This window comes from Puma concolor, chromosome E3 (assembly GCF_028749965.1).
Source record: "Puma concolor isolate L17-30 chromosome E3, mPumCon1.1.hap2, whole genome shotgun sequence".
Taxonomy (NCBI): Eukaryota; Metazoa; Chordata; class Mammalia; order Carnivora; family Felidae; genus Puma; species Puma concolor.
Genome location: NC_141682.1, coordinates 7,927,407 through 7,951,689, shown reverse-complemented (window position 1 = coordinate 7,951,689; position 24,283 = coordinate 7,927,407). Strand labels below are relative to the sequence as shown.

The 24,283-nt window shown below is 48.7% G+C and overlaps 1 protein-coding gene and 1 long non-coding RNA gene across 4 annotated transcripts in view; one reads left to right on the top strand and one right to left on the bottom strand.

The window, feature by feature from the left end:
• Window positions 1-829: 829 nt before the first annotated feature.
• On the bottom strand, window positions 830-22,449 carry AGFG2 (ArfGAP with FG repeats 2). Of its 3 annotated transcripts, none has more exons than XM_086692734.1 (13): window positions 22,075-22,449; window positions 14,067-14,160; window positions 13,084-13,199; window positions 11,865-12,018; window positions 11,118-11,283; window positions 10,312-10,437; window positions 9,564-9,596; window positions 4,610-4,730; window positions 4,364-4,446; window positions 4,108-4,170; window positions 2,979-3,107; window positions 2,334-2,419; window positions 830-2,042 (listed from the first exon to the last, which is right to left on the bottom strand). In XM_086692734.1, the coding sequence occupies exons 1-13, from the start codon at window positions 22,293-22,295 to the stop codon at window positions 1,983-1,985; spliced, it is 1,452 nt and encodes a 483-aa protein (XP_086548860.1). In that variant the 5' UTR covers window positions 22,296-22,449; the 3' UTR covers window positions 830-1,982. The 3 variants fall into 3 exon arrangements, with proteins under 3 accessions (XP_086548860.1, XP_086548859.1, XP_025779131.1); XM_086692733.1 differs by having other exon boundaries at window positions 4,108-4,191; window positions 22,075-22,447; XM_025923346.2 differs by lacking the exon at window positions 9,564-9,596 and having other exon boundaries at window positions 4,108-4,191; window positions 22,075-22,446.
• A 531-nt stretch (window positions 22,450-22,980) lies between these two features.
• Window positions 22,981-24,283, top strand: part of LOC147572928 (uncharacterized) — a 30,382-nt gene continuing 29,079 nt past the window's right edge. The window contains exon 1 of the long non-coding RNA XR_015245360.1: window positions 22,981-23,657. This is a non-coding gene — a long non-coding RNA (uncharacterized LOC147572928). The remainder of the gene's footprint in view (window positions 23,658-24,283) is intronic.

Genomic DNA, 24,283 nt, shown 5'->3' with positions numbered 1-24,283 from the left:
GAGAAAATGGAAAACAAGGACAGGGACAGAGGGGTAATCAAGGGGGACAGAGAAAAACACTGGGAGAAGGGGACAGAACATGAAAAACCCAGGGAAAAGGGATGGTGGTCCACGCTGGGAGAGCCACCAGGCAATGGAAGGAGAGAAGGGGCTGGGGAGTGGGAACACAGATCCAAGACAGGATGGGTTCTGAGCCTTGCAAAGGTGGGGAGGCCATGCCTGGCTGGGTGAATAGCAGCAGCTGGAAATATTTCCAGAAAAGTCCTCAAAGTAAATAAAGTGATAACACAGTCTCCATCTCTCCTTGCTGTTCTGCTGTTAAAGGACATTGGGTAGAAAGATCCAGTGAATCCCAAGAATGAACAGCTGCAGGGCCAGAGTCCCTGTGCAATGTGGAAAAGGGAGGAACCTCTCTTGACAGCAAGGCTGAGTGCTGGGCCTCTCCTCTGCCACATGAGGTGTTTAACCCACGCTGGCTACCTTGTCACCACACAAACAGCAGAGACACCATGGCTGTTGACATAACATCCTCAGGTGAAAACAGTCTGGAGAGGGGCTGAGGATGCACCGACCTGGGAGTAGTCCACTGGTCTACCGGCTCTACTCGGATGAGACTGTCTCCATGCTGGCACTTCCTCCTCTGTCCACTGGCACCCCCCCACCCCCATCACCCCCTCCCTGCAGCCACCTAACTCCCACTGCACACGGGGACTCCAGCCATGTCCAGAAAGGAATTCTAGTCCCTGCCCAACAGCAGCCATCATCTTCACTGACCCAGCAGCCACGTTGGGGCCCCTCAAACTGACCCAAAGCAAGACAGCTAGAGCCATTTCCTTTTTCTTTCAAATGCAGTTCTTTTCCAACATTGCCTGCAACAGCTTTGGTGCAGAGAATTTTGTGGTGGGGTGGGGGAGGCATATGGGAAAAAGAAAGGAAAAAACCCAGCCAATTGCACAAAGCCTTTCCCTGGAAAAGCCCAGGCTCTGGGGTGGTCAGGACTTGTGACTACCCTCCCCACCACCCTCTGGAGCTCCGGCTCTGCTGGTCGAGGCACAGATGGGGATTCATTCCATTCCCCATGTAAAAGAGCTGTCTGGGAGCAGAATGGCGGTGTGTGTGTGTGTGTGTCTGTGTGTGTGTGTCTGTGTGTGTGTGTCTGTGTGTGTATAATAGACTATATTAGAAAATTCTCTATGTATAAATATAAAACACTGGTATCCAAACATGACACCACAGCTAACTAAAGTGCTTGACAGGAATTGGGCATGTCTAAGTATGTAGGTAAAACTATTTATCCTGAATACCAGGATGAGGGAGGGAGCCAGGAAAGCAAAAACATGGAGGGCCTCCTTGCCCCGTGGGGGTGGGGAGAAGAGGCTGAGCTGCCCCCCACCCACCTCCACCCCCACCCACAGCTTTCTCAGCCTGTCTGATCACCATCCCAGGTCAACAACACGCCTCATCTCCACCTTGACCCTACTTTTCCCACTGTGCTTCTGTCCACAAGGAGACCAGCACGGATGTTGTGGACACGGGGGAAGGCTTGCTCCCATAGGGGTATGTTGGTCAGTCTGTGCCCACAGCTTCCTTCGCCCACGGGGTTGGGAGTGAAGGGACCACTATGTATGCTGAGGGCAAGACAGGAGGATTATTGTCATCATAATTAATAATTTGAGAAATCAAACGCCATCGCTCCTCTAGGCTAAGCCCTGACTTCTCTTTTCTTGGGCCTCCTGCCTGGATTGGGGCTGGAGGGAGGATGGGAGGAAGCCCTGGGGGCACCTGATGGGCAGCAGCCCTTTTATCTGCAAGCCCCAAGCAAAGCATTAGCACTTCCACCATCCCCAAGACCCCTTCCCTACAAAACAAGGCCCATTCTGGTCTCAGACCCACAAAAATGCCACAGGCAAATGGTCACCAGAGCTCCTGGGAGTAAAGGGGCCCCAGAGGGCAGGGAGGAGGCCCCCCCCCAGGACACAGTGCTACAAAAATGGGTTGGTGGTTGGAGGTTTGGAGGCAAACGGGCTTGATGAGGATCCAGTCTGGAAAGAAACAACAACCACAAATTAGAGGATTAGGGGAGAAAAGCCGGAGGCCACAGAAAAGATGCAGCCCAGGATTCCTTTCTCCCCAGAATTACTGTGGTGAGGGTTGTGGGCAAGTCAGTGAGTGGAGGCGAGTTGGACGTGAGGGGGTGTGAGCCCACTGACTAACCCACTCTCCTGCCTGGCCAAGGCAGGGTTTCCATCCCACACTGCTCTGTTCCAGAAGGATTCTGTCCCCGGCCCTCAGAGAGAGGCCATACTCTACACTGAGGCCGTGCTGGCACTCACCATGAAGGGGTTGGTGGATGTCCCAGATGGCTGGCTGAGTTGCCTCTGCCCCAGTTTGGCTGATCCTAAGTCACTGAAGGAAGAGCCTGGGAAGCAAGAGTAAAAACTAGGCTGCCATAAACCCTGCCCCTCACGTTGGTGCTGACCAGGCACATCCGGCCTCCCTGCTGGGTGGGCACCTTTACATCACACAGTGGCAGCAGAACTGGGGCTTTCTAGGGGCACCTGGGTGGCTCAGTTTGTTGAGCATGCAACTTCGGCTTGTGTCGTGGTCTCATAGTTCGTGGGTTCAAGCCCCGCACTAGGTTTTACACTGACAGTGAGGATCCTGCTTAGGATTCTCTCTCTCTCCCTCTCTCTCTGCCTCTCCCCTGCCTGTGCTCTCTCTCTCTCTCTCAAAAATAAACATTAAAAAAAAAAAAAAAAAGACTGGGCCTTTCTAAAGTCAGGGAATAAGGGTACAGAGCAGTCAGAGGACACAGGAAGGTCTGTGGCTTCTCTGGTCCCCCTAATGGTCCAAAAGGGAACTAGCTCAGATGTCTGGCTCCCAAATATCCCTAATATTCATTGCCACCCCCCCCCCAACCCCACCCCTGGGGGTGGGGAATGGGGGCAAGAGAGGAGGGTATGGTCTGAATCCCTTACCATTCTGTTGCTGAGTCATCGAGGTCTGTGGGGGGAACAGCGGTGGTGGGAAGGTGCTGACAAAGGCCCTGGTGGGTGGCACTGTCTGGGGGAAGCCAGGCCCAGCACTGCTCATCCCAAAGCTGGGCCCTGTGGAACGAGGGACATGAAGTTCATGCGAAGTTCTGGAAGGCAGGCTGGAGAACAGTTCTTCCTAAATCTCTCCAAATTGGGGCCATGGGATATAGTTATTCCTTAACCAGAGGTACCCCGCAGAAGTACTCTGACTGAAACCTTCCACTTCCATGCAACCTGGCAAAACCTGCCTTCTTCCTGTACCCACAGCTTGTGGCATGGAGGGCACAGGTGGGGCACAGAACCAGGGGCAGCTTTCTGCTACCTGTCAAACTGCATCAACTAAAGCAAATGATTAGCCCTCTGTGTGCCTCAGTTCTCTCAACTATAAAACTGGAGTCCTCCTCTCTCCTAGGGCTGCTGTGGAAAGCAAATAATGGGTGTAAAGCACTCAGCAGTGGGCAGCTTGCTAGCTGTTATCAGTCTGTCTTCCTGGCCTCAAGGATTTTGAGAACAGCTATGACAACAACAAAAAGGCAGGTGGTGGGGTGAGCAGGCCTTGGAAGAGAGAAAAGCTGAGGCTGGGGAGGAATGCGGGATGCACTAGCTGACAGGAGCCGGGACCAGGGGCAAGGTTGCAGGTGGGACACAGGAGGGAGAGAGGCTGGGGGCCTGGCGGGACACTGCCCAGGGGCAGGAAAGGAGAGTGGCTGCCACATCCGTCATTAAACCTTCAGAACTAGCTCAGGTAAGGAGGATTCTGTTTTCTGAAATATATTCTGGGACTTGGGTGCTTCTGCTCTTTGCCCACTAGGTGGCCTGGAAATTCCACGGGGTCTGGCCTGGTGAAGGGCAAGAGGGGGACTTTCAGGACTACCACAGCTGCCTAGTGAGGCTGTTCCACTCCTCCCAACAGTGGGGTGCGTGCATGCGTGCGCGCACACGCGTGTGTGTGTGTGTGTGTGTGTGAGACAGACAGACAGAGACAGAGAGACAGAGACAGAGAGAGAGAGAGAGAAGGGAGAGAGGAATCCAAGCCCAGGAGAGCCAGGGCCAGCACAGTCCTGGGGCTTACCTGCGGCCAGGCCATCGGGCTGGAACGGGTTGGTGGGAGGCAGCTGGGGGTGAGCAGCAGGCGCTGTGAAAGGGTTGGTGGAGGCTGCTCAGGGTGGCATGGGGTAGAGGTGGGAGAAAGAGAGGGTCACTCTTCTCATTTGGTTGCTACTGAGATGACAGCACTCATCTAAATCTGGTGTGCTCTCTCTCCACCCTCCTCCCTGTTTCCTCTCAGCCTTGGATCCCTTTTCTGGGTCCCCTCAGGCAAGACTCACCTCCAAAGGCAAGCCCTGTGCCGCTGCTTCCACCAGCTGTGGCCGACTGGAGCGTGGGGACCTGGCCGGCCACCCCGAAGATGCTGTGACATGGGGAGACAAGTCAGCATGCAGGGCACCCAGGACCAAGGACAGAAGCTGGGCAAGGGACCGGGAGATGGCAAACCCTGTCCTGCCCAACGGGAGGAGCAAAGCAGGCTGGGAAAAGCAAGGCTCTCCCTAAGACTCTGTGAGGTCTGGACCTACCTGCTAGGAACACCTGCAGCTGGCACTCCGGGCCCCAGGAGGCTGCCCATATCTGCGAGGCTGTTGGGCTGACTGGCAGGTGCCAGAGGAGAGGCACCAAATGGAGTCACGTGGCTGCTCCCTGGGCAATCACAGGAAATAGAACAGGGAGTGCTCGGTGAGGCAGGATGGAAGGGGCAGACGAGACAGAGGTGGGGGAGCAGGGGGTAAGCAGCAGAGTGATGGCATGAGGGGTTGGGTTCTCTGAGCCATTTCCCCCTGGATCATCTGGTTCAGAGGGCCCTGACTCCTACTGAGAATTCTAGGCCACATGCTACTCAGCCTTTCTCAATCTCCCTGGCGGTCAAAGCTGCCACTGCTGAGAGAAAACGGCTCTTGTGTGTGTCAGGTCATTGTCCCTGCTGCTCCAGTTTGACTTAAGGTTCCCATTTTTTTTCCTCAAGATGTGGACAAGTCTGTCCTTTCCTCAAACCAGCATTTCCATTTATGGATCAATCACAGGAATGAAGGGGCAGGTAGAGGGGATGGGGGAGGAGCTGTAAAGGGCAGAAAGGCCCAGACACTCGGAGCTGCTGGCTCCTGGAATGTGGAGACCAGTGCCAAACACAGATCTCCAGCTATCATCAAGGGCTCCCACTCCCACCAGAGCCGCCCCCTCTCGGGAGGCCACCCTAGGCCAGGAGCTTCGATCAGGGCTGGGGTTCACTGAGCAGGGCTGACTGGAAGTTCCCCTGCCCTCTCTGGTCATCACATCTAAAAAGAAAAAGCATCACGTGGGAGGCTTACAAAACAGCCTGAGGAGCAAGTCCAAGAAATCCTGAGCAATCTCATCTCTTGGGAAGAGGCCTGGGGCCCTGTCATTTGGAGAAAGCCTCTTTATTTGTGTGCCTGTCTCGGCTGTATGGTGGGATCCTGTCAACCACTCTGGGCTGCTGTGATGGTAACATGAGGCTGCAGATGGAAAAGGCTTGCTTTTTCTGAGTGCTGGAAGACTAGTACCGAAGGAAACAAACTTCGCATGGTGTCTGCCACGGGACAGTGCTCAGGAATTGTTTGCTGAATGACTGTGTGATGGGCAGAGTGAGGAGAAACGGGGTCTAGTTGGGGCCCTACCCCCTGCTACTGCTGTGACCTTAGCAAACCATCTTATTTTCCTGAGCCCATTTTTTCTTGCCTTCTCATAGGGTGGCTGTAAAGACCCCCTCCGGTGAGTGAAAGTGTTCTGAAGTCTGCAAAGCATAATACAGATGTGACGTATTATCATAGCCTCTGATATAAGAAACTATTTCCAGGGTCAACAGAAACAAGACAAGGTCTCAAAGGAAACGTGATGGCTGGTTCAGATTGTAAATACAAGTGAACAAGAGCCCCCCCTCCCTCCGCCCTACTCTCAGCTCCAGCGTTCCCACGTATTCTGCGTCTACCTTAAACAAAGGCCCCACCCATGGTCCCACTCACTCTTCCGGCTTAAAGGAACCAGACAGGCCTTCCCTGACCTCGGTCTGAATTACAGCCTGGTTTTCCTCTCATAACACCTCATTCTTTGCCTTCACAGCACTTGATATCTCTGCAGTGACATATTTTTGTTTACTTCTGTATCAGCTGTGTTCCCCACTAGACCAATTCCATTGCCAGGAATTTTCTTACAGATAGAGAAGTTGCAAATGTGCAAAACATGACACATGCGGGGTTATTAACTGCAGCACTGTTTAATAGCAAAAGACTAAACAGTCATCATTCATCCTAAATATTCACCAAAATGGGACTAATTAAAATAAATTATGGTATATACATAAGCAGGACTATTGTGCTGCCATAAAGAAACATGTACTGATAAAAAAAGAATCTAGCAGTACTGTTCAGTTAAAAAAAATAAATCAAGGTGCAGAACAGTATGCATATTATATCATAAGGTGTGTAAAAAAAGAGAGAGAAACAGAAAATAGGACAATAAAAAAATGGGTAAGTGAAGGCTACAGGCTCCTCTTCGCAGAGATATGGCTGTGGAGAGCAGGGGAGACAGCAGCCGAGCCTGGATGAGGCTGCAGAAACATTTGTAGGTTGGGCAACTTGGTGCATATTTGTGCGGAAAGGGAAATATGGTAGCAGAGTGGAAAGAGCAGAGATGAGATTCAGATAAGAAAGCTGATGGCAAAAACTCAGTAGAGACAGGGAAGGACGCAAGGGTAACCTTTTCCCCCCCAGAGATGAGAGGGAAAGGAAAAGAAGGGGAGAAACTTTTTCCCCCCAGAGATGAGAGGGAAAGGAAAAGATAAAGTCATAAGGCAAGGGAGGAACGGCAAAGCCAGGCTGATTCTCAAATCTGTGTTGTCCCTGCCCCCCTCAAGCTTCAGCCTGGTTTCTCCTAAGTTTGGGGCTTTTTTCTGAGGCCCCCAGAGCTATCATGCTCCTCCTTCCCTAAAGGGTAGGGCTGTATTTTCCCAAAGCCCTTTGTGAAGGGGCCCTTCCCTGCGCTGGGCATCTCCGGCTCTGATCAGAGAAGCTGAGTCCAGCAGGGAAGGCAGGTGCCCAGGGCCTGCCGGCTGCGAGGTTCCAAGGATGGGCTGCTTCCTGAGTGCCAGTGCTCGCCTCCGCCACTCTCTTCTTCAACCCCTGGGCTTTCTACAGGAACAAGTGCTAGGCTATCACGCCACTGAGAACACTTGGTGTCAGTCCTCTGCACTCCACGACCGTCAGGAAGGCTGGGAGGCCAGCAGGCTAGGGTTGAATCTTCTGATTCTCAGGGCCGCCTGGGCCTTTCCCTGGCTATGACTCAGGGTACGTGGAATTTCTGAGTGAGCACTTAGGTCAGACTCTTCAGTCCTGCTCTGGGGCCTTCCTGCCAGGGAGCTCCCAGGCTGAAGGAGGCGCTGTCTTTCTGTCCTGAGGCCGAGCTGTGCCTCCTTGCGGACACTAGAGGGCAGAGCCGGCCCTTGCTCAGGCGGCCACGATGCTGCACTTTCCGCCCATTCTCAGAAAGGGGGCCGACTTAGGAATACCTGAGCTCTGGTTTGCTTCTTCTACACCTCCAGAGCCTCACTCCTTGCAGCTGGATTGGTATACATGCCTTCCAGCAGTTTCAGGGGCAACTGCAGTTTTAGAAACCTCCCTTCTCCATACTCCCCCTCAGAAATATAAAAATACAACCAGGCTTGTCAGAAAAGACACCCACCACTCACCCAATTCTCCCTACTTCATACCCCATAGTTCTTTATATCACATTCACAGAACCATCCTCGTGATCATGGTGTGATCACGGTGAATGGGATCTGCCACCCATCAGCCATTCGGTTCTGGCCAAGTCACGGGCCTATTTGAGCCGGTTTCCTCAGTTGCAAAATGGAGATCTTGCCTTCCTCATGGAGATGATGTGGGGATGCTCCTAGCAAGGGCAGGAGCCTCGGAGAGGCTGGTTGGCTCTGGCTGGCTGCAGACCGTCTGTTTTTTGAGATGACCAGACACTGGACAAAAGTTCATCTCAGGTGCAGCCAGGGAGGGGACTAAGAGGCTGGCACCTTCTTTCTTTCCTTTTTTAAAGGCTGACCCTTTAAGCTCTCTTTTTAAAGCAACTGACTGTGACAGGAATGCATTTCTGAACGGACCAATTTTATAACCACCTTGTACAGGCTGTTTCCTTTTGAGCTCTCATTCCCAGGAACACTTCCCTCTTGTTACTCTGAATATTCTTGTACCAACTTACATTCTTACTGAGAGCAGATTAAAGGGCCAATATTTCCACATGGTACCCACCGTTATCAATCTTTAAAATTTTTGTGGATATAATGTGCAAAATTATTATCTTACCCTGATTTGCATTTTTTCTGATTAGTCAGGCTGGGAACATTTTCATGCCCCCGGGTTTTTTCTGTTTGTTTCCCTTGCTCGTTATCCTATTCTTCCTTATTGATAGGAGTTTTAAAAAACACATGATAGTTGTTAGCTTTTTGTCTGTTTTCCATATTGTAATTATCTTTTCCTTGTTTCATGCCTTAAAGGACATGAAGCATTGTTACAGGATATGTTGTTTTAGGACACCTTTTATCGTATAGAATGTGACCTATGCAATTTCTATTTGTTAGAAATTTATGTGGTGTTGGGGCGCCTGGGTGGCTCAGTCGGTTAAATGCCCAACCCTTGGTTTCAGCTCAGGTCATGATCTCATAGTTCGTAAGTTCGAGCCCCGCATCAGGCTTAGTGTTGATGGCACAGAGCCTGCTTGGGATTCTCTCTCTCTCCTCTCTCTGCCCCTCCCGTCCTCGTGCCTTCTCTCTCTCTCAAAAAAAAAATAAAAATAAAAAAAGAAATTTATGTGGTGTCTCCTAGTCCATGGTCAAAGTATAAAATGATTCTGTGTTTGGAAATTCTATCTTTTGATTACAAAGTTCTACTTATATTTATTAGGTCAAACTTGTTCAAGTGTTACTCAAATGGCCTATTTTCTTCCTTATTTGTCTATCTACTTTATCTATTAAAATCTTGTGAGTCTGCTGTAGGCCTCCTCTCTGTTGCTTTATTATATTTTCACTGTGTCTAACGGTTTTTGCTTTATTACTTTCAAGGCTACCCTGGTCAGGTACTTTAAGTTCGTAATGTGAGAATGTCTTTGTGAATTTTAACTTTTATCAATATAAAATGTCTCTCCTTGTCCCATTCAAAAAATAAATAAAATAAAATAAAATAAAATAAAATAAAATAAAATAAAATAACAAAAGCAACCAGACAATTCGTGGTGGCATAGTGGGAAGGACGTGGGCAGAGTGAGAGTCGAAAAATCTGGGCTCTGGGCCGAGCTCTGCCACGCTGTGGGCTGCACAGCAGGGAAATTACAGAACTGCTTCATTTGTAAAATGGCTAAATTTGAAGGGGTCCTTCCAGACCTCAAAGCTCTCGGCTCCAGAGGACCTGAGATAGGCTTCTACCTTGGGTGGGCTGTGAGGTGGGAAGAGTAACTCACCAAAGCTGTAACTTCCAGTTAGCATCCGACTGGCTGGCAGTGAGGGTAGAGAAGGGGGAAGGGCGGGTAGGTGGGGGAAGGGAGAAAGAGAGAGTATCAGTCACTGGCTTTCCCTAGATATTGAGTCTTTACAGCACTCTGGCTGCCCTCCCCTGTGTCCAGGATGTGCAAAGGTAATGGGCCAGCCCCAAGGCTATGAAGACTTAATGTCTGGGGATTTAGGGAGGAACCAGATGCTTTAGGGCAGCTGCCTTTAGGGTCTCTTTCAACTGCTAAACAACACAACACAGTTTACAGGCTTCTGCTTTAACAGGGATGGGTGAATTTCTGGAGACCAGCTTGCACTTTGACCCAGCCCTTACCTTTTGGGCAGTGTACAACATGAGCCTTCAGAGCATGCTACAGGAAAGGTCACATCCACTCTTGACTTTTTGAGGACTGGGACTCCCGAGCTTCCTGGTTCTGACCTCCTATGCACACCCTGCACAACCCTATACACACCCTGCACGATTCCTGCTGCAATTCAGCTGCTTTCCTTACATGACAAAATGGAGAAGCGCCCTTCTTCCTGGCAAGAATCTCATTAGACCCCTCTCTTCCTTTCCCGGGGCTTCTCCTCTTCATCCTGTCTCCTTTGCCTAGTTCTTTAGGTTGGTGCAGATGTGAATGAAGGGCGATACGTGGATGTGGAAAACTGAATGCAGTTGGAAGAGAGAAGGGGATCTGGAGAGAGCAAGGCAAAGTTTACCTGCGGGTGTTGGCTGGGCCTGGAACGGGCCTTGGCCAGCTGGAGGAATGCTTCCAAATGCAGAAGAGGCAGGGCTACTGCCAAAGGCATCAAAGTTGGCAAAGCCTCCGTGGGAAGGTGTCTGGCCTACAGGTGGAGGGGATATAAAGGCTGCATATATAAAATGTACATATAATCGATATAATATACACTAATTCCAAAGGCCAAAGGCCACTGATGGGCCATCTGCCTTTCTACAGGGTCCTCTTCAGGGAGAGATGGCAGGGGCTGAGCAGAGGGGATCTCAAAGGTCTCCAGGTTCACTCCCCGCCATCTTTTATCCTTACTCCACGAGGCATTAACATTTTTGTCAAGGCCTCATTCGGGCTTAATCATGTGAAAAAAAAATTAGTTCTGGTGGGGGAAGGCGCTTGAAAGGAAAAATGGAAACTAGACACCGCTTTATTCAACACTCTGTTGGCTACTGCCGATCTTTGGGAAGAGGGCAGGGGAAATGGAAAACAAGATAATCCCTCAGCCCCCATTTTAACAGAGAAAGAAAGTAATAAAAAGGCTATTTCCAGTGCTCTAAAAGGAAGTGCTAGGAGTCCCCAACTGTAACGTTTTCTGGTCAAACTTGCAAACATAATCCCAGCCATACTCATTTGGCCCCAACCCTCCCGGCCTTGAGGCTCCACAATTCCCATCACATTCATTTGTGTGAAGTGAGCTAGAGCCAGGTGAAATCTGGTCACCGCAAGGGCGTGAATTCCTCGTGTCCTGTGTGCATATATTACAAGAATGTTCTTGTCCCAAGTCCCACTTACCCCCAAAGGCTGGGAATGCAGCAAAAGCTGGTGCCACCTGGGGAGCAGCAAAGGGGTCTCCACCTATGTCAGCCAGCAGGTCAGTACTGGCTTTCTTGACTGAGGAATGGGCAGGTGGCTGGGAGCTCCGGGGCTGGGACGTCCGAGGCTGAGACTGACTGACAGACTTGAGAGGAGAAGGCATGACATAGAGCACTTGGACCAGACATGACCCGGCCCCCACATGACTCCCTAGGCTGCCCCCAGATAGGCAAGTGGAGAGAGAAGAGAGGGAGAAACTGCCCTCAACTGAGAGACTCTCCTGGGCAGAAGCTGCCTTAGCCCCTCACATGCCTAACTCCTCTGTCTTCTCAGTATACCAGTTCCCAGAGCCATACATTTTAGAGCCTGTCAGTGAAGGCAAGTCTGAGATATACAGGGATGTGGCCAATGGTCCCCCTGGACCTGTTACTGCGTCATCTTTCCCAGGTGCTCAAGCAGTGTCCCGGCCCCTTCTGTGTTTCCCTGGAGCAATGGTCAGGTTTGAAGCCGTTACTCTGACTTCCCTAAATATCACTTCCTGTTGGGTTCTTTCTTCCAAAACATAGGAGTCCAAGGGGAATCTAAGACATGGGTAACGGCAGGGCTGAGAGCCAACTCACATCTCCTATACTGCTGTCTGCTAAGTCCAGGGGATTGGATTAAGGAAACCAATAGCCCTGGTTCCCAAAACCCCAACCAGTCTCGGAGGGAAGATCTGAGAGTTACCTGGCTAGAGGTGGAGGCAGCAGCAGAGAGAGATGGCACGGGATCCCCTAGAAGAGTCCGCAGGGGCTTCCCTTCTGGGACGGAGCCCTGGATGGGGGTGGAGGCACTGCCTTTGGTATAAGCGGGCCCCTTGACTTGGTCTGGGGGGACATACCTTTGAGAAAGAATAGTCAGGTGACATCATGGGCCATGCTCAGCTTAGGAACCCGGGAAGCACAGGTGACAGAAGTCCAAGTCCCTTTTCCTTTTCCCACTAATTCTCTTTTTTGAACTGAATTTTGTAACTCAGCACATTTTGCCCATCTTGAGAGTCCTCTTTACCATCAGGTGCTCATTCTTTTCTGACTTGTGCCTGTTTTTCTCTCCTCTCTCCTTTCTCTTTCTGACATCAAACCATCTGGGTTTCAAGTGATAACCCCTCAATAATGCTGCTGGACAGGCAATCCTATTTTCCAACTTCCTTTTTATTTCCTAGGTGTTTCTGCAGGTTCTCCTCCTTAGTCCCACAGAAAAGTTTCTGCCACCTCATCTTCTAAGTGCTCACAATCTATCCTGCCAGCTCCTGCTACTTCTGATAAAATCCCCTCCACTCCAATGCATGTGGTCTTTTACTTTGGAAGTATGTTCTATAGCCAGAGAACACCCCAGGAGGGACTCCAAAATGCTGTTATGTCCACAACAATCCCCTTGCTGTCTGTGTTCTCTTCTCCACCCTATAGGTACCTCCCAACATGCACACAGGACTGAGATCAGACAATAGGAAGTGCCACCTGGGGAGAGAAAAGGCAAGGGAGAAGAGAGACGCTGTTTTTGTCACCAGGAAAACAGAACACACAGATAAATCATGGATGAAACGATGGGGTAAAAGCACAAAACTCTCGGACATGCTTCCAGCCGCCTCTCTGCATCTATGGCCCCAGCTGAGCTATAAATCTGACCCACACCCCCTCAGGTCCAGCACCCCCTCCAAGCAGTCTAATGTCTCCCCAAAAGAGGGGCATCAAATCTTCAAGGTTAGTGACCAGTAACAAGTTGTCTTTTTAGGTAGCTTTATTTCTTTGAAGTCAGAATTGGGCCCTAACTGAATCTGGGTGGAGCACACTCAACCCAAGCCTGGCCTCTTGAGAGAAGCCCCAATTCAAGTCTGGAAACTAGCCTGTCAAACAAAGAATGTCTTGGACATGTGTCTCTATATAGCAATCTCTTTCCTCCTCCTTACCATCTCTTCTTCTCATATTTTTCCTGGAGAAACTCCTTCACCTTCTGAGGATCCCTGGAGTCTGGTATTAATGACGTCCGAGCATCAAAAAGACCCAGCCAAATCTTCCTGCATACCTAAAGGAACGGAGTCAGGTGACAGGAGTTGAGGCAGAAAGCATGAAATGGGAATGATACCACTTCCAATGTATTCATCAATACATATTTATTGAGCACGGACACAGGGCGAGGATCTGGGTATACCTACAAAGCAGACATGATCCCTGTCCTCACAGAGTTGACCATCTAATGGGGAGGTCCTGCCTTAGATAAATAAAAATAGATTTATCATTACATAGTATGACACATCTTATAAAAGAAAATAGAGGGCCCTGAGAATTATGGAGCACTAAATCTGGATGGGGGTGGGGTCAGGGATAACTTTCAGAGCTGTGGCTTCCAGAACACCCTCCAGAGGCCTTCCCTTGTTTGCACCCCAAGTAAACCAATCACCCGCAAGCTAGGAGTACTGTTAACACCAAAGACAGCATCTTCCGACCAGCAGATTTAGCTGGGGAAGGGGTTTAACTCACTTTCGAGTACATGACATGAACTTAAACCCAGGGTGCTGAGGCTCAGGTCAGGAGAGCTGGCTCTAGGAGATCTTACTCAGAGGGGCTGGCCCAGGCAACTCTGAATGCTCATCAGTGTGGAGCTCTAAATGTCAAGGGACAGTTTTCCTTGTGAGTACCCAGGGGTCACCCCCACACAGATTTTGCTCCTTTCCCTGATTCCTCTAACAAGGGCCTAGACAAATCACAATTTGTATAACTAAGACTCCATGAATATATAAATATACGTAAGGTAAGACACATTTTAGGCTAAAAAATAAAAGAAACTTGGCCAAAAAAGAAAGCTGTAGGATTTTTCTATAATCTGGACGCAAAGTTCACCCCGGCCAATGGGGCAACTACACCAGTAACTGTTCCGTCAGTGGTAGCTCACCTCATTTCCACGGGATTGCAGGAATACTACTTCAGGCTCAGTGAAAGTTGTCATGGAGATGGACTTGACTCGGTGAGGGGGGTTCAGGCCTCTCCTGTGGGAGAGAAACAGAAAGAGAAGTACAATGCAGTTAGCCTGCAGGTCTGTTTATGGGAGGAGGGGGAGGGAGAAAGGATAAAACAACACATAAATTAAGCTCAGGTAGAATTTCCCGACTGAAGCTAGTTCCTAATTCAAGGAAAGATGGGAAGCAAGAACGTTTGGGAGGTTGTTAATCAGAGACAGGGACGACAGAGTCCAGAATGTGTTGTGATCCCACTCATTCTGGAGAGTAAGGCAGAGTCCGTCCATCCAGAAGCCTTCTCTACTTTGACAAGGTTCTGTGTTCAACCTGCAGGCTGGGGGTACTTCTGGGAACTCTGAGATGTGCCCACTTCCCATTTCCTGTTTTACCACTGTTTTAGACCTGGCTGCCCCTCCTCTTTGTCTAGACAGAAAGTGTGTTGGTAGAGATGAACAGGGTCCCTCTCTTTCAGGAAGAGATCTCTGGGAAAAGAAATAGTCCAGACTCTGGGTTCTAGATCGATCAATTGATCTTTCTTTCTTTTTTAACTTTTTTTAATGCCTTCATTTATTTTTGAGAGACAGAGAATGAAAGGGGGGGGGGCAGAGAGAGAGGGAGCCACAGAATCTGAAGCAGGCTCCAGGCTCTGAGCTGCCAGTGCAGAGCCCAATGCGGGGCATGGGGCTCCGGGCTCAAACTTGTGAACTGTGAGATCATGACCTGAGCGGAAGTCAGGCACTTAACTGGTTGAGCCACCAGGCGCCCCCTAGATCTTTCAATGAAGCAGGAGGAAGTCAGGTTCAACCATGAGATAGGAGATTGGCATGAGTCAGGAACATATATCCTGTAGTGATGCTTTTGTGTTTAGCTCTGTGTGTTCTGTTAACTCTCTGAAAAGTCTAGTTCTGCCCATGGAAGCCCTGTGGAGATTGCAGTAGACAAGAAGGCTTCCTTGCCCCCACTCAGCTGCCCTCTGGAGTGTTCTAACAAGAGAAACTTGGCGCTAAGCCAGGTTCCCCTTTCCCTTAAGTTTTACTCTGGTCTAGACCAACGGCACTCATCAGATGAAAACAAAACCAGCCAAGCCAAAACAAATAAATCAGACCCTAGGACCACAATGTGAAAGAGCCCAGGCACATGCAGGAAAGACAGTCTCAACTGATGAGGTCTCTTCAGACTTTTGGTCTCCTGGGAAAAATCGGCAAATCAAGATGGGAAAACAAAAGTAACTCTAGCATAGGGTCCTAGTTGATGCCATCAGGAAAGCAAAGAGGGAAGTAAGAGATAACACAATTTACCAAATGGAAATCCTAGAGAAAAGTGGGGAGAACACACGTTCATGCTTATGCATGCACACACAGATTAAATGCGTCCTTGCAAGTCTAGAAGAATGGCAGTACACGTGTTAGTGTACGCTATGGCAATGGGGCGGGAACAGGGGAGAGGTGACACAGTACAGAGTGAACAGTGAAGGGTGCAGCCCCTTTGTATGATAAATTACTGATTATGGGATTCTAACAAAGGACAGGACACTGAAGGCTACAATCAAAGGCAGTTTCAGCAATTCTGCTGCTAGGCTTTTAAGTAAAGGGTCTCAAAATCCTCCTTTAAAAGACAGTATCAAAGAGGACTGATGCCCCAAGGAAAGATTAGAGCAGTGAAATCCAAAAGCAAGGCTTTGTAACTACACGTCAAACAACAGCTCTTAAACTTGATCTGCCCTGAAGATTCTCTTCTAATCACATTTCAGAGATATTCCAGTTTTCTCTCCCAAAGCCTCTCTTATAATGGCCTTGTTTTGTTTTGAGTCCAGACAGCCTTTTATATCCTTTCCCTTACCCTTGCTAACCTTAATCCCTAGCTAGGCCTTCCCTCTCAGAATGCCAGACTGCTCTGAGGTCTAGCTAGAGCGGATCTCTCCATCCTTATGATCCCAGCTCCACCTCCCACTAACAAATATTTGCTTTGCCAAAATACAAGGCATTATGGTAAGCACTTTGGGAGATACAATAGACAGCTGTTTATCACTATATATCATATATATCACATAGGACCTAATCCTTGATCACCAGGACCTTGCTTACAAGGCCCCAAAGAGCCTGGACAAAGATACGTCTCAACACAGTTGGGTGCCATTCAGGCACACACAGCCTGATCAGGGAGAATGTGGCACCAGGATGCAGCAGTGGGGGAAGGAAGAGAAATGGTCACGGGAAAAGTAAAATATATTACGTTTACTCTAGAAAAACAGATTCTAAGCCTATCACAAAAAGGTCATTGACATTTCCTGAAAGGACAACCAGGAACTGTTAGCAAAGTGTAAACAGGGAGGTGTGCTTCCTTGTAGGGGGAAGGGGAGGGACTTGACTCACTCATCAGTCTAGAGGGGATGATTAGAACAACAGAACTTCCTATGGCTGAGCTTGGACTGGAGGGTTTTTTTTTGGGGGGGGGGGTTGTCGCTGGGGGGTAGAAGATAGGATGAAGGGAAAGCAGAGAAAATAAGTGATTTAGGTGCTTTGGGCCAAATGAATCTGAAGGAACAGGATGTTTCCATAGCACAGTACAAAAAGCACTGCTCTGACCTTGATGTCTGTAGACTGGATTATGTATAACTAGAGCCACAGTTTGGGGGCAGGGAAAATTCTCTACAACGCAACACTCTGCAGCCCAGGAAGAAAGAGGACCTAGTTACATGGCCTATGAGTCAGAGCATTTGTTTCTGAATCAGAGAGAGGCCATCGCTGGCTGACAGAAGCAATTTAGAAACAAGAGCCCCTCTCCTCCCAGTAGCTGCAATCGAATGGTCTAGCGGTACTGGGTCTCCCTGGGGTCATAGCAGGGTCATGCAGTGGGCCATATCTGAGTCACTGGCCTGGAATCAAACAGACCCAGCTCTCCAACTTGCACCCGGTCTCCCCAGCATGACTCTCAGGTTCTCCCCAAAAGAAGTGAGAGCTGGAAGGAGGCACTGCCCTTCGGTTATCGCAGCAAATCCGTTCTGTTATTTCTAACCAGGAGGTGTTGGGGAAACATAGAGATAAACTTATTTGCCCAGAATAGGGCATGTTTTTCCAACTGAGAGCAAGTACATTACTAGGACTCAAGCCTCAGCCCTGTCATGACGCCTTCTTTAACTTCAGTTTCTCTTTCACAGGGCACCTGACCAGCATTTGAAGTGCTCTGAATTACTGGCAGTGAAGTGACTTGCAAGGACCTGAAAGCCTGCCCAATTCTTTTTCCTTGCCTCTCTCTCCCTTCCCTTTGATTCTATCAAGCATACTGCTGTTTCTACAAATACCACACCTTTTGTTTTTCTGTGAGCATCACCCTCACAATGGCCCATATTTTACTTCTGTCTTGCTTCATGAAAGTCTTGAACCTGCTCAGCTGCTCAGATAAGAAGGTTCTGTCAGGTCAACAATGGAAAAAAACAGTTCCACCCAGCACCCAAGTTCTTTCATTTGTACCAGATTTGGACTTGGGAACTCCTGACTTCTGAATATTTCATGTTCAAATTCAAACACCCCAGAGGGGGTTTCTTGCTTCTGGATTCCAGTCCTCTGCCTCTGAGCAGGGTTCAGTGAAACCACTGCAGTTCTTGGACCCAAACATCACCCAAAAGAGTCCCTATTAGAGATTCTTACTAGTCCCTAATAGGAAGGCTCCCCTATTTCCCTTCTCCAGGCTCAATTTCACTAATTTTAGGAAACTTCTTCCTAATCTAAAATCCCTGCCTCAAGCCATTTCCTGTAGTTCTTCCTTAGTGACAATGATAAACAGCTGTCCACTCGTGTAGAGCACACAGAATCCTCTGCTTTCTTCTTCAGGCCTATTCTCAATCCTTTTACATTGTTCCCTCTTCTTCTTATGTCTTTGGATGGAAGGTGAGGTGGGAGGGGTGAAGGGATGGGACTAACACAGGGGCAATGAACACATCTACCTCTCTAACCCAGATGGATGGAAAAGTACTGAATTATTTAACACCACACTACGCCTTTTCTTCCATGGAGATAAAAGTTCTTCAACTAGGAGGGCACCTGGGTGGTTCTGTTGGTTAAGTGTCCAGCTCTCGATTGTGGCTCAGGCCATCGTCTCACAGTTCGTGAGTTTGAGCCCCACGTTGGGCTCTGCACTGACAGCATGGAGACTGCTTGGGATTCTCTCTCTCCCTCTCTCTCTCTCTGCCCCTCCCTACTTGTGCTCTCTCTCTCTCAAAATAAATGAATAAACATTAAGAAAACCTGCTTCAACTAGGAATCACTACTAGCAAGCCAGATGGGGAAACTAAGGCACAAGGAGGTTAGGAACCTGTCACAAGTAAAGAGCTGTCAAGCACATCTCCTGGCACCCAGCCTAGAGCTTTGTCCACCTGAATCCTGAATTAATCCCATTACTGGAATAAAGTTGTGCAGAAGTAGAGGAGACAAGTATCTATTACTGAGACCAGAAGGTCAATGGATTAAAAAGAATGGACCCAAACAGCCCAGTTGGGGAAGTGTGCCACATATTCTGTTGAAAAAATTGGGTGTCAAAGGTAGTGCCCATCCCTGATGTCAAAGACATTTCAGGACTCAAGATCTATTTTCTTTCTAAAGAAAAGTGCTTTATCCATTGAGGCATCCAGTCAAACCAGAACAAGAAAACACATTTAAGGCACTGCTTCGGAAAAAGCACTTTTTAGCAGCAATCTAGCATCATTCTCTAGTAGGAGAGTTAGACACAACTAAACAAACAAGTGTATGTATATGTTGGGGACATGAAATCTATATCTAGGTTAAGGAAACTAGGTATTGGATGAAAACCAAATGAATAAAACTAGGTCAAGTTTGGGACCTACAATTGTGGCAGCATGTACATAAATTTAGAAACAGCAAAAACTAGCAGCTTCTCTCTCAGTCCCTCACACCAACGCTGTAGTTTTCTGCTAGAGCTGAGAAAATAGTTCTCATTAAAAAAGAAAACGAGAAAGAGCTCACACATGTAGCAATGAAGCCATAGGCATACCCACCCACCAGTATTAAAATCGAAAATTTCTCCAGATCCTGGGAAATTCAACTTTGGCTGAAACAGTCAACTTTGCTACCTCAGCACGTGTAGTCAGCTGGGAACTCGGGTGATTGTGCACACTGCCCCCAGAATATTCCATTGCTCTAAGACGTGGAATATTTGTAACATACTCAGCAGAAAGCTGGCTTTCAAAATAAAGCCAGTCTCCCTGTCTCCTTTCTCTGGCTGTGGTTCTAAGTGTGGTATTTGAATTCCCTGCCCCCAATATCCTCGTCATTTTTAACAAAGAATATACTCTTTTCATCATCATAGCTCAACACGAGCTCCCATCACTCTCCAGCCCATGCTACTTCACAGCACTTATTACTACCTGCAAATATATATTTAATGATTGAATTCGAGTCCACAGTCTCCAGTATGATGTAAGCTACATGAAGATTGTACTTTGTCAATTTTGTGCACTGCCGTATCTCCAGTGCCTAAAACTGTGTCCGGGTCTTAACAGGCACTCAATAAATGTGTTGCCAGACTGACTGACTGAATGTGCCACCTCCACATTTTTCACTTCCCAGTACCACAAAATCCTAATCTGTGGGCAACCATGTGGGTTTAAGATGTTAACTGGTATATGTGTCACTGGGGAGCCATGCCCCTCTGCTGCCTGCTGAACTGTGTGTGTCCCCTCTTCACTCTGCAGCCAGCAGTAAGCGTCCCTCACTCATTCTATTTCTGGCTCACCTGCCAGCACCCAGCCCCTCCCAAGGTCCATCAGAGAGCACACGTAACACTTTGTGAAGACCCTTTTATAAGGTTTCTATGCCTTGCCCTACTTAGTTCATGCTAATTAGAACTCCAATTAGCAAATGAGAAGCACCATCAGAACCCTGGCAGACAGTCACAGCCAGGGAAACTACAGCTTTCTTGAAGAAGTTTCTTCTGATAGCTCTCTCCTTATAATCTTGACATGCCTTCAGTTCAGCCTCATTTATTGGCCCAGCCTCTTGATCCTCCACTAAAAACCAACAATAATGAGCACAGGGGAAAAGTAGTAAAATTTTGCAATTTGTGCACTGATATTTAAAGAGAACCGCTCCAGCAAAAGAAAATCAGGTTTTTAATGTGTGCCAGATCCCTTGACCCTCTTTCTGTCCTGATTGAGGGAATACTCATTACAGAAGTGAAATGTTATCTATGGGAGACTTTAAACCAAGATCTATAAAATAATGATAATGGTGTCAGCCCTCCCATTTAGTCAGTGATTTATCTTTTGTGCTGTGCAGCTAGCTGTGGGAATGAATTAACACTATTTCCAAACATTTTCTTCCCAGGACCTAGACTCTGATATACCATCATTTTTATCCCCCTGCTTCCAGACTCTATAATCAGATTTTCCTTTTCATAACAGGATCTTCAAGAATCTGTTCTTTCTCTTTCTGCTATAAACATTCCTAAACGTTGCTCCTTCTCTCCTCAGACTATTCGTCCCAGACTCAAGTCTATCCTTTTGCTTCACTTAAGTCTCTATCTTTTGACACATTCCTGTTTGCGTTCTAATCATTGTCCCAAGAGCCATAATGACGTTCACTAAGACCAAAGTTATAACACACAAGTGAGGTTGATCAGAACACAGAAGTTTGGCAAAGGAGGTAAAAACGAAACAGAAATAATCGTACACTGTATCTTAGGAGACCTGGATCTTCATTTCTGGTCTGCCATGATCATAACTAATATCCAACAAGAAATGCTGAGAACAGCAACCCCCATATGGCATTGGATAAATTACTAAACCTCTCTTTGCTTCTGTTCTCCCATCTGTCATGTAAGAACAATACTGCCCGCTCCTTGGCTCCTAATGGTATTAGAAACAAGGAAAGCACCCCTTGTTAAATCTGAAACCAACCGACCAAACAAACCAATGTACTAAAACAATACTAAACAAGTCCAAATAAATCCCTTAATAAACTCACAGAAAAAGAGAGATACAGCATTGGTATCAAATGCTAACCAGGCATCTAACCAAATAATTCCCTAAGGGGAAAAAGAACCCTACTCTATAAGCAGAATTCTGGCCTAGAACTGTGGCTCTAAATTAGCTCAGGCATGACCAAATCGAGTGCCAGTGCCAAGTGTAGCACTGCAGATTATACAACAAAACTCCCCCAAACCTACAAAGATGCCAGATGCTACTACCAGGATCAAGCCATGGCAACCAGAAGCTTAAAGGTGTAAACTATGACACTTAAGGATGGCTCATCCAGATACCCAAACCTCTGGAAAAATTAAGCTCTCTAACAGGGCAGCCCAGCAGCTCCCATCTCTTAAAATTTGTAAGAAATCTACCTCTGGGTAGCATCCCCAAACCCTGCGACATTAGGGCCTGCACCTGAACACTGGAACATGGTTCCTTACCTAGTCACTATGTCTATGCTGTCAACTGGACTAACTTATCTATTTTAAATTGGTTTTTGCATCTCACACTCCAGGATGGGCACAAGCTAATAGAAAAGTATGCTTTATCTAGGGCCCAGTTCACTCTACTTCTTTCCTACTTGCCCCCCCCCCCAAAGTTCCCTTGAAAGGTGGGTGTCATTCTCTGGCCCTTTAAATATCTAACCACCTTCCCTTCAACTCTCCCCACTTTCGGTTCGCCTCTCCTCCCTTAGGGAGTTTCTCCCTTCTTCTTCGGTGTCCTTCCTTTCTCCTGCAACGCGACTCCAATCGTGTCTTGTCTCCCCTGCCAATTTCCCTTCCCCATGACACCTCTGCAGCGGGGGACCCTCTCAGCACATGAGGCGCATCTCCAGGCCTCCCCGCCGCCACTACTCAGCTCTGGCCCTGTCCCTTCGCCCCAGATCCCCGCTGTCCCCAACGCCGACTCTCCGCTGTCCCTTCCCGGTCCTGCCCCCTCCCCACCCTCCGCGCCAGTCCACTCACAGGAGGCCTGAGCAGGTGGTGCAGACGAAGCTGCCCACGGTGATATCCACGTAGGTGACCCCGCGCTGGGCGCACTCGAAGCAGTGGCGGTTCCCGGCCTGGCTGCAGCCGCCCAGTTCCCGCACCCGGCGACACCACACCTCCGAGGCCGCCTCCGCTTCCGCCTTTCCCCCGCTGACCCCTCCACCCGGGCCTGGACCCTTCTTCGCCGCCATCACCATGGTTGCCTGCACCCTCGGACCTCCTCCCCGCAAGTCAGCAATCGTCCCTTCAACCACAGCCGCCTTCCCGCCTCCTCAGCCTCCTCCGCACGCTTGGCTCCCCTGACAGAAACTACGGAGCCGGCGACGTCCGCGCGAGACTCCTCAACCCCTTGCCTTGCCTATTCTGCACGCTGATTGGTTGTTCTCCCCCCACCTCCTCACTCTGATTGGCCTGACATTGGACGGCCTTGGGTTGCGGGAGCCGCCAACGCCACGCCCCACCGCCTTCACCCTCCGGCCTTTCCCATTGGCCCTCAGAGACCCTGCCCCTAGAACCGTGCGTGCCCTCTCCCCGTCCCCGCCCCCTCTCGCCACTGCCTCCACGGCGGCCCGCCTCCCAGATTCGATTGGTGAGTCCTCGGAACTCTGGCTCTGACGTTAACCCTGATTGGCTGCCGCGGCGGCAAAGTTAGCGCGCGAGAAAGAGTAGGTGTCTCGCGCGTGCGCAGCCCTGGTCCTCCCGACTGATGACGTTAATTCCCGCCAAATTTCAAAGGCATAGCCTCCGCTAGACTGTGCAGAGAGGTACGAAAAGCAGAATGAAGTGGCATATAAGGGACCAGGAATGGCGTATGAGGGGCCGAGGGGAGGAGGAAAAGAAGGGAGCTCTCGGAGGGAGGGAGGGAGAAGGAGAGAGAGTGCTTGCTTTATAAGTGCCATTTCATTCACTCCTACCTTATGCCATAGGAAATCTCATTTTACAGAGATTTCATTATACAACTTCCCGTAGGTCACACAACTGTTGCATGGCCCAGCCAGGATTCTGATCTGAGTCGTCTGACTTTAGAAACCCTGCTTTTACCAGCACACTATCCGTGGAATAGTATTTGACAAACACGTATTGAGTGTCTAATATAGATTTCAGTCATTGTGCTAGACAGTGGAAGTCCAGCAGTAAACCAATCCATTAAAATTCCTATCCTCATGGAGCTCACCTGCTAGGAGGGGGAGGCAGACAACAAACTGAAATTCTTCATCAGTTAGTGATAAGTTCTATGCAGAGAATTAAAATAAGGTATTGTAAAGGAGAGTGACTCACTGGGTATTTTAGATTGGCTACGGGAACCATCTCTAATGATGTCCCTCAGTGATATTTAAGCTGAGACCCGAATAACTGAAAGGAGTTAGCCATGAGAAGATCTGAGGAGGAGCAACCCAAACGGAGGGAAAGCAGGTGCAAAGCCCCTAAGGCAGGAAGAAAGTCAGTGTTTTGAAGCAGCAAAAAAGAAAACCAGAGTGACTGGAGCATGATGACTGAGGGAAGAATGGAGGGGATTGTACCGGAGTGAGAACTGATCGTGTGGAAACTTCCAGGCTTTGGTAAGGAGTTTGAATATCCTTCTAAGTATGATGGGAAGCTGTATTAGTTAGAATTAGGTCCTATGACAGAAAACCTCAAATAACTGGGACTTAAACAAAATGAAGTTTCTTTCTTTCTCATGTAGAAATCTAGGTAGGCATTTCAGGGCTGGTGGGTTGCTCCACCATGACAGGGACACAGGCTTCTTCTATCTTGTTGCTCACAGGGCATTACCTCCACTCCCAAGTTCACCTTAGGATCTGTTCCAGCTTCAGCCATCATACCTGCTGCATGTCTTTTTAAAGACATGCCAGGAGACTGCACACAACTTCATTGGCTCTCACTGGTCAGAACTTGGTCACATGACCACACCTAAGTGCAAGGAGGAACTCTGGAAAATATGTTCTTTATTTTGGGCTTCTATGTGCTCACCTAAATTTCAGAAGTTCCATTATTGAGGCAGAAAGAAAGAAAGGACATAAAGATAAACTACATAAACTACAGTCTCTGCCACAGAAATCATTGGAAGAATTGTAGCAGGAGCAAGCCATGATCTGATTTTCAGTTCTGAGAAAAAAAAATCATTCTGTTTACAATAGGGGAAATGGTTATAGGTGGGGAAGGTTGGAATTAGGGCAATTAAGAA

Excerpts from the sequence above, each read along its gene's own strand:
- AGFG2 (XM_086692733.1), bottom strand. The coding sequence starts at position 22,295 with ATGGTGATGGCGGCGAAGAAGGGTCCAGGCCCGGGTGGAGGGGTCAGC. Across the intron at positions 13,200-14,066 it reads TGCAATCCCGTGGAAATGAG|GTATGCAGGAAGATTTGGCT; the intron begins GTGAGCTACCAC and ends CCGTTCCTTTAG. Across the intron at positions 4,192-4,363 it reads CACAGGGCTTGCCTTTGGAG|CCTCCACCAACCCTTTCACA; the intron begins GTGAGTCTTGCC and ends CACCCTGAGCAG.